The sequence below is a fragment of the Dendrobium catenatum genome, unplaced genomic scaffold (genome assembly GCF_001605985.2).
Source record: "Dendrobium catenatum unplaced genomic scaffold, ASM160598v2 fragScaff_scaffold_1639, whole genome shotgun sequence".
NCBI lineage: Eukaryota > Viridiplantae > Streptophyta > Magnoliopsida > Asparagales > Orchidaceae > Dendrobium > Dendrobium catenatum.
Genome location: NW_021320101.1, coordinates 1,220,025 through 1,235,838, shown reverse-complemented (window position 1 = coordinate 1,235,838; position 15,814 = coordinate 1,220,025). Strand labels below are relative to the sequence as shown.

General features: G+C 38.3%; 1 protein-coding gene across 6 annotated transcripts in view; it reads left to right on the top strand.

The window, feature by feature from the left end:
* LOC110110583 (polyprenol reductase 1) overlaps positions 1 to 15,814 on the top strand; it is a 40,851-nt gene that overhangs the window by 14,452 nt on the left and 10,585 nt on the right. For all 6 annotated transcript variants that reach the window (XR_003703176.1, XM_020842136.2, XM_028701127.1 and 3 more), the window contains one exon: positions 1,531 to 1,765. Coding sequence is in view for 5 of the 6 variants with exons in the window: in XM_020842136.2 (XP_020697795.1) it covers positions 1,531 to 1,765 (235 nt within the window). In the remaining variant the exon portion in view is untranslated. The remainder of the gene's footprint in view (positions 1 to 1,530; positions 1,766 to 15,814) is intronic.

Below are 15,814 nucleotides of genomic sequence, written 5' to 3'. Positions count from 1 at the left end.
ATTAGAATTATAATGAAAAATTAAATGCTTTAGTAGAGAATTTATGACTTATTGATTATTTGTATAATACAAAATATATTAATTATGAATTTATGATAATAAGAATGTCTTATACGTAATTATGTACTTGTCAAACTGACGACGAAGGAGATTAAAGTGAATCACCCAGTCTTCTGAAATTGAGGTAGGTACTCATGACGATGGTGTAGTGGACTTGCTTTTAAATCAAATGCATTCAATTTAGTGGTAGGTACTCACTAAATTGGAGCATTGAATGCATTAGTAGGAATGTAATTACAATATGTACTATAAAAAATTATTGAATGATATGAACAAAATGTGAATGAAATAAATATATAGAAATTATTGTATATGCATGTTGACTGATGGAGTATACACCCTTATAATACTAGCTCCCTATCTCTGAATGCAATGTACCTATGTGTAAATTGGAAAAGGAATAGAGATGGAAGTACCTTAAATATTACAATTTAGGCATTGATATGTGACGGTTGTATATATAAGAAATGAGAAAGATAAATTTTGATATATGATTTATACATACATACAACAACAACAACAACAACATCAAGCTTTTATCCCACTACATGGGTTGGCTACATGAATCCTTTTTCCCCATTGCGTTATGTTAAGAGTCAAATTCTCATTTAAATCTAATAAAGAATGCTCATTTCTAATATTTTTTAACATGGTCTTTTTAGGTCTACCTCTACCTTTCTTAACATAGGACAAATCTAATACATCTACTCTCCTAACAGGGTCATCGAAAGCTGTCGTTTTACATGACCAAACCATCTAAGGCGACTCTCTCTAATCTTATTTGTCACTGGAGCTACTCCAACCATTTCATGAATATGCTCATTTCGAATCCTGTCTCTAAGAGTAAATCCACTCATCCACTTGAGTGTTCTCATCTCAGCAACACTTAACTTAATATTATGCTTATCTTTTAATGGCCAACATTTTGCGTCATAAAATATTGCAAGTCTCACCACCATCTTATAAAATTTACCTTTAAGTTAAGCTGTAAAAATAAATATTTTGATATTAGTTGATGCTAGTAGATGAAACTTTAAATTTTCATTCGACTATCTATTTCCACCTCTTTAATTTGAGTCTTTGGATCAAGTTATGACATATAGAAATATTACGATGATTAGTTGACATTTTTTTTCAATAAAATTTGTAAGACCAAGGGGATGCTAAATGACTGAAGAATAATTTTGGCACCAATACATAAAACAAGGATGATTTTCAAGCTTATGCTAACTATAGAGGCTTCGTTTGGGACGGCTTTTTTATTGCTTTTTAAAACGGAGTTGTAGTACAAATTTTTTAATTTTTGTACTAAAACTCCGTTTTCAGAAGCAATAAAAAAGCCGTCCCAAACGAAGCCAGAGTATTTCTAATTAATGACGCTTTTAGCCCAACGTTATTCTTCCTTTCTCATTAGTTTTTTTTATCCCAACATTGTTAATATCTTTTTTCACCATTTTCCTTTGTGACTAGCTTCTACACTGCAGCACCACTTTCTGTTGGAAGTACATGTGCCGTAGATGCAATCAACTACGTAGGTAGTCAAATAGTTGAATTTATTGTCAATGGTCGGTCTCGGATGCCAGATGTGGAGTTCTTTCATTGGGAACCATTGAAACCGCTTTTTTATTTGGGATGGTGCCAGTGGTTTGGAGCTGCTCTGTTTGTTTGGGGCTCGATACACCAGCTTCGCTGTCATGCAATTCTTGTGAGTTGAATGCTATTCTTCTTTAGTGTTTGGATGAAACTTGCTAGTTGACGTGTTAAGATTTGCTTTTCAGTGATGAATATGAATAGTGATCTGCAAAAAACATGTTTTTGATCTGATTTAAAATTGGATCCCTTTCTGTGATAGATTAATGTATCAGATTTCTTGCTTCAGTTCTGTATTTATCTCAGGCTGCTAATGTTTGGTGTTGGGTATGGCATTGACGACAATAGAATTCTAGAGCCTCTAGAGCTACCCTTGCATTTTCACTGAAACTTTTCAAATGAGTCATGAGTGATTAATGTCAGCATACTTTTGCTAGATCATAGCAAATTATGCAGTTTAAATCATCATACCAGCCTTATGTGGAGCTTTTGTCATTAACTATTTGAATTTTTCACAACTCAATCCTATTCAAAGCTACATGATTTGTAAAATCAAAATGGCTAAGATGTATCTTTGAACAAGCCTCTAACCACATAACTAATGTTTGCTTTGGCCTAATCATCGTACTTTTCCTTCACAAAATTTCACATAACCATGCTAATAAAGTTTCATATGTGGCTGATAGGAAGTTGATGCACTTTTCACAAAAATTAATTGATGAAGCATGAAAATTTGAGAAAAAGAATGCCCCAAAATATTTTTTTATTGAAAGAATTATAATGAGAAATGCAAGATACAATTGGATCTTTAATTGGAGAGGAAGTTCCGGCTCTCCCAAATCCCTAGCCGCCTGCTAGAGCCCAAATTACCTAAGAAAACTAAATTCAGCAAACTCCCAAAACATCCTATTGTTAACCTTAAATAGGCTCCCCAAATTCCCTCTCAAATTAGCCCCCATTTCCTAAATAATTTCCTTTCATATTTGAATTCAAATTAGATTTCTTGCCCTAAATAATCTCTCTCTCAATTGTAATTAAGACTTTCCTACTTAATTCTCTCATGATTTCTCCTCCCTTTTCCTAAATAATTTCCTCTTAGATTTTGAATTTAAATTAGATCTCTTGCCCTTGCTTTAAATAATCACTTCCAATTGCAATTAAAAATTTTCCTAAACAATTCCCCTTTAATTAAGATTCTTCCTAAATAGTTCCCTTTTGATAGGAAATGGATGCACTTTTCATAGAAATCAGCGGATGAAACACGAAAAATTGGGAAGAATTTTCCAAAATAATTTTTATTGAAAGATCAGTAAAAAGAAATATAAGATACAATTAAATCTTTAATTGGAGAGGAAGATCCGACTCTCCCAAATCCTTAGGCGCTGGCTATAGCTCAAATAACCTAAGAATAAACTAAATTCAACAAACTCTCCAAACATCATCTAAAATCACCCCGTCATTAGCCTTAAATAGGCTCCCATAATTCCCTCCCAAATCATCCCTCTTTCCCTAAATAAATATCTTTCATATTTAAATTAAAATTAATTTATTCCCCTAATTAATTCCCTCCCAATTGTAATTAAAACTTTCCTAAACAATCCCCCTTAATTCTTTCTCCTTTCCTTAAGTAATTCCCTCTTAAATTTGGAATACAAATTAGATCTCATGTTCTAAATATTTCTCTCCTATTTATAATTAAAAATTTTCCTAAACAATTCTCCTTTGATTAAGAACATTTTTAAATAGTTCTATCTTGATTAGGAAACTTCTTAATTCCCTCCCAATCAAATCGGCTGATCTATTAATATTCCCCTCCCAAAGTGCCACATTGTCCTCAATGTGGAACGAAGGAAACTAAGCATTAGACTGAAAAATGAACTGTCACTTGGTCGAATGATCCTTGCCTTCAGCATCTCCCTGATCAATCTCCATCTCATCCTCCTAGAGTTGGGGAGAATGGTACAGACGAACTCAGTGTTGCAACTCAAGCTTTCGAGTTTATGGTTTTGATGATGACAAACATTACTGATTGTATCTTTATGTCTCCTAGTGTTTGTACTTCATATTTGTTATTGCGTGTACTAATATTTCAGGTACATCATGCACCAGTCAATGAAGATTCAAGACTTAAGATTGGGTAAAATAGGGTATTCTAAAAGAGTATGTAAAATTTATTTATGTATTTTTTCAATTTCTTGAGTCAAGTCTTATAACAATGTATGTTAGCCTGGTGACCGTGCACACACACTCATGGAAATGAGATAGTGAGAAAAATTATTCTTATGATTTTTAAATTGGCTTATAATTCAAAAATTAGTACTTCATGGAAATAATCGTATTATACAATAGGTGTCGTATTGTACATTCAACTACTCAGAGAAATATTAAATTGGCTAATTGTGTTATTAATGCTATTTGAACTAATCGTACAAGACGATTAGTTGAAATCATGAATTTTAGGTACCAATCATTATTTAGGCAATATTTTGAAATACAAATGATGTACTAATTATACTTTACGATTGATATCGTACTGTACGATGTAATTAAATCTTTCCTAAATTAATCATGTAATTAGGGATCAAATTTGAATTAATTGGTCCAATAAGATCGTACTGTATGATTGAACAAATTGTATTGTATGACCAAATTCCTGCATGGGACAATATTTTATCGTCACCAATTGTACATGACGATAATCCAATTTGATTGTACTAACCGTACTGGATGATGATTATATCGTACTGGACGATTAGCTCAAATACTTGAATTGATCTTACAATGCTTTACAATTCAAACAATACGAATAGGGATATTTTGTACTCATCGTACCGTATGATTTGTGATCGTACTGTACGATCAAAAATCGACAGAATTGAGTTTTAAGGGTTTTTCGAAGCCCTCTATTTAAGCTTTCTCATAAAACTTTGTAAGAGTCTTTGTGCCATTCATTGAGTTGTTTCTTCTGAAAGCTTGAAGACAGAGCCTAGAACTTGGGAGATAAAGGGTGGAGTTTGTGAGAGAGGAAGAAGATCGTTGTGGGTTGCAAGGGATTGTGAGAGGGAGTTCCATACGGTTTCTCTGGCGAACTTGCACCTAAGTTCCTCTATGTGTCAAGGTTTGTTCTTGAGTGAAGTTTTGGGAAGAAGATCTCTTTGGTGATAAAGGACCCGACTACTCCGCCGCACCGGGGAAGGTGAAAGTGATTCCAAGGTTCTCTGCCTCACCATGAGGGTGAAATGGATTCCAAGGTTCTCTGTCTCACCAAGAGGATGAAAAGGATTCCAGATTCTTTGCCTCACCATGAGGGCGAAAAGGATTATGGTCCTCTGTCGCACTGAGTTGGTGGAAGAGATTTTGTATGGGCTTCTCCGCCTAGCTGTGGGGGATAATAGAGAGACACTATATTGATAGTACAATAACTAGAGATGACTCCGGGGAGGGGATGTAGGTCATGGTTTGACTAAACCACTATAAATTCTTGTGTGTTTGTTCTAATTTTTATTTTTAGCATTTTATTTTTTGACACTTTATTTTGTAATAACTGCGCGGTGAAAAGTTATGATTAATATTTTGTTGTGCTGATTAGAATATAATCACCATTGTTATAATTGTTTACAAGTTAATTAGCTTCCGCATCAAAGAGAAAGTATTGCTTTAGTATTAGTGTGCTTAGGGACAAGTTCACTTAGGCTTAACATCCTTATCGGACTTTCACACTGATTTGTGAGATTGTCCTTCCAAATGATTGCATGCTCGTGTTCCCACGGAGGAAGCAACTCATGAAATGGCTAGAACACCTCTCGATTAGGATTTCTCCCATTTTATTGTCTGATCAATGATGCTCTCACCTCTTATGTTATCAGTTTGGTTTGGACCCCAAACAGCTTCTTTACCATATCCTCCATGATGACAAATTTCTCATCGATCTTCTCTTGGATGGCTGAAAATTGTTTTTCAAAATCTAAATTCTTTTCTACAAAACCAGATTTCAATTGTTCGATCTCCCTTTTCAACACTTCTAATTTTCTTCCTGCCATAGGTACTTGGATCTAGGTTCTGATACCAATTTGATAGGAAGTGGATGCACTTTTCACAAAAATCAATTGATGAAACACAAAAAATTGAGAAGAATGTCCCAAAATAATTTTTATTGAAAGAACTATAAAGAGAAATGCAAGATACAATTGGATCTTCAATTGGAAATGAAGATCCGTCTCCCAATCTCTAGCCGCCAGCTAGAGCCCAAATAACCTAAGAAAACTAAATTCAACAAAATCCCAAAATATCCTTTGAAATCACCTTATTGTTAGCCTTAAATAGGCTCGCCAAATTCCCTCTCAAATCAGCCCCATTTTCTTAAATAATTTTCTCTCATATTTGAATTCAAATTAAATTTCTTGCCATAAATAATTCAATCTCAATTGTCATTAAAAAACTTTCCTAAACAATCCCCCCTTGATTCCTCCTCTCTTGCCCTAAATAATTCCCTCTTAGATTTTGAATCCAAATTAGATCTCTTGCCCTAAATAATTCCCTTCCAATTATAATTAAAAATTTTCTTAAACAAATTTTCTTTGATTAAGAAACTTACTAAATAGTTCCCTCATGATTAGGAAACTTCCTAATTCCCTCCCAATCAAATTGGTCGATCCATTAGTAGCCTATGACATCTTAGTGTTTGCTTATGTAGTTTCAATTAACAAATCTTGAACTCAATAAGGAGCCTAAAATCACGCAAACATTTTCAAATTAGTAAATGAAAAATTCTTAATTTGAACAATTACTCGTTACTTGAGATGAAAAAAAAATAGAAAATGCAGGAAAATCCACATATATGATAATTTAATACTGTTGCGCTAAAAATAACACATTAAAATTCATACCACCATATTAGTCCATATTGTATAAAATTCGACTAATATTAACCTGTTAGACCGGTTCAATGGATCAGTCCAGCCGGTCCTACGAGACCATCCCATACAATTTGAGGCGGAACTCTGATGCGGGCCACTGCCGACGCCGACCGGCAGAGGGAGGGTGGGCTACCCCGCGGGGCGCGGAAACAGTCGGAACGGGCGCCGCATCGGCGCGCCCGTTTGATCCGCCGAAGCAGGGACGGGGCCGTTCGGCTTGAGCGGAACCGGTCCATTTCTGGACCGGTTTGGCTCAGGTCTAGCCTGAGCTGGGCGGTTCAGTTTGGGCAGCCCACTAGTGGGTTTGGTTGGGGTCTTTTGCTTGCTTTAAGAAGGGATTGAGGGGGGATTTCTAGGGTTATGTATTTGGAGTTTTCTCTTAGCCTCTTAGTTTCCTTCTCTTGTTTTTCTAGGGTTTGTAGTGGGAGACCTTGTCCTTCTCGAAGTGGACAAATTGTATCTTTCTTTTGTGTTGAACTTGCTTCCCTTTCAATACTAAATGGATTCCCTTCTCTTTTTTATGATTGTGCTCTAATTTTGAGAGTTTTCCTTCAAAGTTTTGGAGGGTTTGTGCCCTAATCCGAAAATCATCAAAGTGCACAACTCTAAGGATTTTACCGTGGAAAATCTTTGCTTTTGATCTTGTTTTGTTCCTCTCATGCTCATTTGAGAGAAATTAGGGCAAAATCGAATTGGTGAAACCCTAGGGCGTATCAAACTCTTCGGCGTTTAGGAAGAGCCACATGCTCCGCCAGCTCCAAGGAGCCGAAAAGGAAGGATTTTTGGGATAATTAAGAGGGAAATTTGAATGTAGGGACTATTTATGGATTTCCTTTTGATTTATACGCATTAAATAGTTTGTATTCCTTGGGTTAGAGCATCTTGAATTGGGCTGAAATTTGAGATATCTTAGATTTAGGTTTTCTTTTGGGTTCTAGTGGCGTCTAGAGATTTGGGAGAGATCGATCCTCCTCTCGAATAGAGGATCAATTGTATCTTGCTATTTTCCATTTCCTTTTAATCAAATAATGCAAATTATCTACTGTTTTCGTGATTTTGTGCGAATTTTTGTGGAGAATTCTTGTTATTTTTTGAAGATTGTCAGGAAATACTTGTGGTCTACAAGTGTTTCCTATCAAATTGGTATCATAGCTCGTCGATCGAAGGGGAACCAATGGCCGAAAGAAAATTAGAAGTTTTGGAGGGAGAACTTGGGTAACTCAAAGCATATTTTGAGGAGAAGATTGCTGATTTTCAAAATCAGATTGCATCCATCAATGAAATGATAGAGGAAAGGTTCGCCATGGTGGAAGGCATGCTGAAGAAATTGCTTGAAGCCAAAACCAAACCGATGACATCGGAAGCAAATGAAACTAATGGCGGCCATAGAAGAGATGAGAACCCTAACTCGTTTTGGGGAAGGAAAAATCCATAAGTAGAGATCCTGAAGGGAGAAGATGGAATGCCTCATATAGAACCACTTTATAGGGAGTAAATGAGTATTGGCTACGCAAGAAGGGGTGCTGGATTTGTAAGGAGAGGGGATGATTTCGATTATCTAGGTGCTGATTTTGAAAGAAGAAGAGGGGACTTTGATGAATGGTTTGGGAATGATCGTCGGAGGGAAGATCGTGATAATTGGGCAGCATCTTCGTTTTGAGGAATGGGAGGTAATGGAGGATTTAAGGAAAACGGGTGTGCCCGGGGGTGAGAAAATTGAATATGTCAATCTTTGAGGCGGAGGATGCACACAGGTGGATCTACATGGTAGAAAGATATTTCGTCGTTATTGAGCTGAAGAAATCAAACTAATGAAAGAAATAAAGCAAGATACAATTGATCCTCTATTCGAGAGGAGGATCTATCTCTCCCAAATCTCTAGACGCCGCTAGAGCCCAAAAAAACTAAATCTAAGAGATCTCAAATTTCAGCCAAATTCAAGATGAAACCCTAACCCTTACAAGTAAAACTATTTAAAACAAAGAATATTACAAAATTCCTAAACAACTCCTAATTCAAATTTTTCCTTCCAAAGCAATATTTAATTGAGTTGTTCCCGCTAAAAGCAACATTAATTGAGTTGTTCCCTTCAAAAGCAATATTTAATTGAGTTGTTCCCTCCCAAAGCATTATTTAATTGAGTCGTTCCCTTCCAAAGCAATATTTAATTGAGTTGTTCCCTCCAAAGCAATATTTAATTGAATCCCCTAATTCAAATTGGACCAGTCTAACACGGAGGAGGAGAGACTGATGGCGGCGGGCCTATATTTGGAAGGGAAGGCTTTGTCTGGTATCAGTGGAGGGACATGTGATGACCCATACGGAGTTGGAGGGAGTTCAAGGATTGTTTGGTTGAACGTTTCTGAACTAGCAGGGGAAGAGACTTTTACGAGCAGTTCTTCGCCTTGACACATGAAGGTTCAATGACAGAGTATCGGGAGAGATTCAAGTACCTTGCTAGCCGATTGGACCGCCTTCCTGAGAAAGTGCTAGAGGAAAATTTCATGAAGGGATTAACACTAGAGATCCGGGAAGTGATTAGAATAATGAGGCCTCGTGTCTTGGGAGACGTCATGGAACTAGCTCAGTTGGAGGATCAGAGTCACCTGGAGAGAGAAACTGGAGGCAGTAGGTCAGTAGGTTTGTACAGGATGACCAGCACCTTATTGACATCCAATGAGCCAACACTAGATACTCTTCAGGGAACTTCAAAGGAAAAGATTGCAGGAGGAAGATCTGGGGACAATCAAGAAGCTCACGGAAACAGAATTACAAGAGAAGAGGGCGAAGGGGTTCTGTTTCAGTTGCGATGAGAAGTATACTCGTAGGCACAGGTGTAAGGACCGAACTATTCATGTTCTTATCGTGTGATGAAGAAGGAATGGAGGAGGGTGTCATCTTTCCACTTTGCAGACAAGATAGATCTTTGGGAGGGGAGTATTGTTAAACTGGTCCAGCCAGTCTTACGGGATCGGCCCGTGCAATTTGAGGCGGAAACTCTTCCACTCCAAGGAAGAGCCGCACGCTCCCCCAGCTCCAAGGGAGCCGAATAGGAAGGATTTTTTGGGGAATTAAGAGGGAAATTTGAATGTATTGACTGTTTAGGGATTTCATTTTGATTTGTATGCATTAAATAGTTTGTTTTCCTAGGGTTAGAGCATCTTGAATTGGGCTGAAATTTGATATCTCTTAGATTTAGGTTTTCTTTTGGGCTCTAACGGCGTATAGAGATTTCGGAGAGATTGATCCTCCTCTCGAATAGATGATCAATTGTATCTTGCTATTTTCCATTTTTCTTTCATCAAATAATACAAATTATCTATTGTTTTCGTGGTTTTGTGCGGATTTTTGTGGAGAATTCTCGCTATTTTCCGAAGATTGACAGGAAATATTTGAGATCTAAAAGTGTTTCCTATCATAACCACACATGCAAACCAATCAAGAGTTCAAGAGCTAAAGCAAAGGACAAGGACAAAAGGCAAAAGGGCACCAAATCAATCCTCCTACATGGAGATAACCTCTCAGTGGGATCTTGGGGCGGATTAGAAGGAATTGTTTATCCGGCCATCAATTTATTGAGAATTTTGATCGTGTTTCATATGCCTAACACCCGCCACTTTTGATGCTGAATGCTGCATTGTGAGTTGCATGAACACCACTCCGCATAACTCAATCAATAGGGAATCTAGGAAAGAAAGTCTGTTGGTTTTAATTTTTAGTCAGCGTAATATATTATAAAACTAACACAATGCATTCCGCATTTTTAAAACTCTAAATTTCAAAGGCAACTGAACAAGCCGCCTAGCATCTGGGGGCCTTCCAAACTCGAAACCACTGCAGAATATAGAGCTCGACTTATACTCCTAATTCCAATATTAAATTCGCAGGTTCTGCTCAACTTCTTACCTCATTTGTACTTCTATCTTCTTTCCTTTTTTTTTTTGGGAATATTTGGGGCATAACCCGTATCATTGATAAAAAGAAAATACAAGAGAAATGAACCAAAAAAACTATAGTCTGAATTCTCAACAACAATAGAGAATCCAAGACTAAAAAATAAAGAAAAAACCCAAAGGATAAAAGAAATACAGCAATCTTAGCAAAAGCTAAGGAGGACTCAGGTTGCTCTTGGCTAAATAATACCAGATCTCGGAAGGGACAACACGAGCGGTGCCCCTGGTTGCCAAGGTAGACTGTCCAATGGGCAGCTGTAAACACAGCATTCATCATCGTCCTATCAAATAACAGCCCACAAAAACGAAATCCATCAGAAATCCTTCCAGTTTATAGTTTTACGCACTATAACATATTTGATTTTGGCAATAACAATGGCAGAACAGTCAACAATGCCACCAAAAATTCTATCATTCCTAGCTCTCCAAATGAAGTAAATAGTAGCACAAGCAGTTAAGAGGTGGTAGTTCACACGGGATTTGCCAAAACCTTGATGTAAAACACTATCCAGAGCCAAGAAAAGGTTCAGTTTCATCAAACAGTTGCCCAGCCAGGGCAAGAAGTGTTTAATGATATTAAAAGTGAAATGGCATTCAAAGAATAAGTGCCCAATATTCTCATGCTCTTCCCGACAGAAACAACAGATGCTATCAATAGGGATACCACGAGTAATTAAAACATCAGCAGTTTTTAAACCATTTTTGAAAGCCATCCACGCATAAGCTGAGTACCTCAACCAAAATTTTTTGTGCTAGATGAGATTGTGCCACTGCACAGTAGGGTAGTTGGCGTAAAATTGTGCCAGAAACTTCTTGGCATTCGGTTTGAGTGATCAAGCCAACAATTATTGTCCCCATCCAGATTAATGGCTACAGCATAAATTTTAGTTGCAATAGAGCCATTGAGACAATGAGGCAAAACCCAGTTATCATCCACAATGATATTATTTACCACCCAGCTGGAAAATGGAGAGAATTGAGCAGTAACCAGAGCATCAGAAATGTAATCCGCAATCGAGGATCCATTGATTCAGGGATCCCAAAGAAGAGAAAGAGAACTATTAGGACCAACATTGAGAGAGATACAATGTTTGATGCTATTAGCCTTGTCATATAAAAATTTCCAATAGTGTGAACTGGTGCCAGGTAAAGGTTTCCACAGAGAGTGATATTTAGATCTCCACCAAGAGAAGAGGAGATTGTTGGAGTTTAAAAACCTCCAAATAATGCCACAGCCAAAAGTGTGATATAGAGAATCAATGGATTGAATGCCCAGACCGCCATATTGTTTAGGGATATAAGTATCCTTCCAAGATATGATGTGAAGTTTCCTCAAAGCAGTGCTACCAAAGTACAAAAACCTAGAGCAAATTCGATTGATAACTTTACAGCACCCCTTTAGTATAATGGCACCTCGAATCCAGTAGGCTAAGGTATTTGTAATGGTGTATTTTAAGTACTGAATCCGACCAGCAAAAGATACGGTTTTAGCAGTCCAACCTTCTAATTTTGTAGAAATTTTATGGATAAGAGGTTGGAAGTCACAGATTTTGTGTTTTTTGTGGAAAATAGGGAGCCCAAGGTAAGTAACTGGGGAGTTGGTTTGACTGATATGAAGTACCTCACAGATAGCAGATGCCTGAGGAGACTTTTTGGAGAAGAGAATAATACTTTTTTGAGGATTGATATGTAAACCAGAGGATGAACCAAATTTCTCAAAAACACCTTTAAGAGAGAGGGCATTCTCAGTACTAGCTTTTCCGAACACAAGAAGGTCATCAGCATACATCAAGTTTGAGATGTTACAGTTTCCAGATTTGATGGTAGTGAAGGAGGAATTAGAGATGGCATCTTCAAAGCAATTGGAGAGACCATCCATCATAACATTGAAGAGGTAGGGGGAAAGTGGGCAGCCCTGACGTAACCCAGATTAGGAATTGAAATATCCTTTAAGTGCTCCATTAATACAGACAGAGAAATAAACATCAGAAGTGCAAGCTTTGATCCAGGAAATAAACATTTCCAGGAAACCTTTCATGGCAAGTCTACTATAAAGAAACTCTCTAGAGACTGTATCGAACGCAGTAATATCAAAAAAACTTGTCCTTGTTTTTTTGATTGAAACTTCCCAGAATTTCAGTAGCAAGAATAATGTTGTCAGTGATAATTCTCTTCTGAATGAAAACACATTGACTTGGGTGAATAATGAAAGGTAAAACAATTTTCATCCTATTGCCAATAATTTTTGCAATGACCTTATAAATAACATTGCACAAAGAAATTGGTCTAAAGTCTCTAACATTATTGGCATGAGGAAGTTCAGGAATAAGAGAAATGGCTGTTGCTTTAACTTGCTTTGGCATATGACAAGTAGAAAAGAAATAACTCACAGCCTTATAAACATGATGCTTTATAATTTCCCAAGTAGATTTGTAGAATTCGAAAGTAAAACCGTCCGGCCCCAGAGCAGAATTCTTCTTGCCAGAGAAGATAATGTGTTTGATTTCATCAATGGTTACCGGGGCAGTGAGGGATGAGAGAAGATGGTTGGGGATCACATTACCGGTAGGGATGTTCTGAGTATGTTGGGTTGGGTTTTTGGTATTGAAGAGGTTTTCATAGTGGTTGATGAAAGCATGAGAAATGTCAAGGTGTGATGTAAGAAAACCTTGAGCGGAGGAGATTTCTTTGATACGCCCATAATTTTTGGTAGCATTGATCTTGGAATAAAGAAATTTCAAATCATCTTCCCCATGGGTTAGCCAGTTAACCTTGGCTCTTTGGGCAATCCAGCTGGATAAAGTGGAGTGGTAATAGCTAAGCTTGGAATTGATATTCTTCATATTTTCATTAAGAAGAGCATCAAGAGGGTTGTGCTGAAGTTGGCTAACAGCATGGTTTTGGAGCTCGGCAAGAGAGTCAACTTCCAGTTGGATATTGTTAGAGTTAGACCAATATTAGTGCTTGATTCTGTTCTTAAGGGTTTTCAATTTGAAAATGAAGGAGCTAAGAGGGCTGCTCTCATTAGGTTGGGAAAATGTATCCAGCAGACAATCCCAAAAATCTGGGATCTTAGTACAGTAATTTTTGAACATATGCCTGTAGCCTTTCATAACATTCCTAGTGTTTCTCAGGATAAGGGGAGAGTGATCCGAGCAGCTCGGATCTCCTACAGAATAGTAGGAATTGGGGAAGGAATTCAACCAGCTGTCATTAACGTACACACGATCAAGTTTTAATGTGTATGGGGTTGTTGTGTTGTTGATTGAACCAGGTATAAAAATGTCCCACATAAGAGAGGTCGTGCATCCCAGTATTGAAAATCATGTTGTTAAAGTCACCAAGACTGTTGGGGTTGAGAGGGGTGCCCCCACCTTTTTCAGTAGGTAACCGGCAACAGTTGAAATCACCAATGAGAGCCCACGGACAGCTAATGGTATTAGCAATGGTTTGGATGTCTTTCCAAAGGGTTTGTCTGTCAAGAGAGGAGTTGCTAGCATAGACAACAGTGACAGCAATGCTAGTAGTATAACCAGTCATAATTATTCCATGAACCAGCTGGCTAGTAGAATGCTGGGGGGTGAAATTTATATTGGCATCATTCCATTTAACCCAAATACGACCAGGGTTGGAATGCAAAAAATTGTCACAAGAACGTTCCATAGGAAAGATATTGTGTTGGTTATGGAACCAAGGGTTGGAGAGATTGGTTTGGGAGATTTTTGCTTCAAGAATTAAGAGGAGGTCAATATCATGGCTTTTCACAAAATTTCTATAGCAGAACACCTTCTCTGGGCTGTTAAACCCACGAATGTTCCAGGCTGCTATCTTAGGAGGGTTTAATGACATTTGGGGGTGGATGGTTTTTTGGCTTGTTTGCCACGGGTCTGTTTTTGGTTTTGTTGGTTTGTTTGGTGGGATTTGCTGGAGTTTGAGCTGGAGGTAGGTTGTTCTGAATTGGGGGGAATGTTGGGTTGGTGATTTCTGGGTGATGTTTGCGGGGGGCTGCAATGGTTAGAAATAATGAGGTTTGTAGAGGAGCTGGGTAATTGTGTGTCATGCGGGTTATGTTCATCAGAGACATTGTCCGCCAGAACATCAAACTTGTTCTTGGCTTTGATATTAGGAGGGATATCCACAGCAATGCAAGGCTCAGAAACAGTAACCAAATCACCAGAGGGGGAGTTTAGGTTGGGGATTAGGGGCCCGGGTTGACAGAGGTATGCTATGTGATTGTGTTCTGGGTTCAAAGTCACAGCAGGCTTTGGGATTAGGAGACGGGGCGGTGGAGTTATTTTGGGTTTTCGACTTGTACTTCTCCCTCTGGGTTTAGTGACAACTGGAGGTTTTAGGATTAGGTCTTTGGGACATAAAGTAGGGGGATGCATTATAGAACCACATTGAGAGCAATGCTCTGGTTTCCAGTCGTATTGTACTCGCAAAGGGAAGGAATTTCCGTCAACAGAGTAGAAAATTTCCTCAGGTAGGGTGGAAGAACTAGTGACTTGAACGCAGATTCTAGCAAAAGTCAGTCTAGTTTTGGCTGCAGTGAGGGCGTCTACAGCAAGGGGAATACCAACACAACTAGCAAGTTTAGAGATACCTTCCGGTGTCCGAAGAGACAGAGGCAGGTTCATGATCTTGATCCAGAGAGGGATCGACGGGAATTCTTCGCGTTTAGGAATAAAGTCAAGCGTCCACTTCTGGAGGATGAAGGGTTTTCCGAAAAAGAACTAGGGGCCTCCAGTCTAGGCAAGCTCGTAGTCCTCTAAGGTAGAGAACTTCAAAAGGAAGAAGCCATCATCTATCGTGAGGAGGGAAAAGGATCCTTTGAGATTCCAGGTCTTTTTAATCGTTGAGAGCAAAGTCGGTGACTGGAGGAGCGGCGGTGGAGGCGAGAGGCGGGAAGTCGGCCATGGGGGAGGGCCCCCGGCAGGGAGGCGGGAAGGCACAAAACTAGGGCACGAAGGAAACCCTAGCAGAGCCTGATGCTATCAAGAATTCGATTGGTCCCTGACTGCTGGTGGTTCACGGGTTGGCTGTTTTGGAGCATTCGGTTTTGACCTTGTTCTCTAAGTTGTTTGAGCTGAAGTTTAGTAGCTCTTTAATTCTCAAAAGGTACCTCATTATGAAGTTTACTTTTGGAGTGGCCTTGTCCCTTCCCCTTCCCCTTTCTTCTTGTCTCTTGGGAATCCGTGGCTTGTATTAATTGGGGGGCTGAATTCTATGCTTTGAATTCACTGGGAAGTTAATGATTTTTGTGCTTTACCTCTTGGGATCTCACGGCTGGCTCCT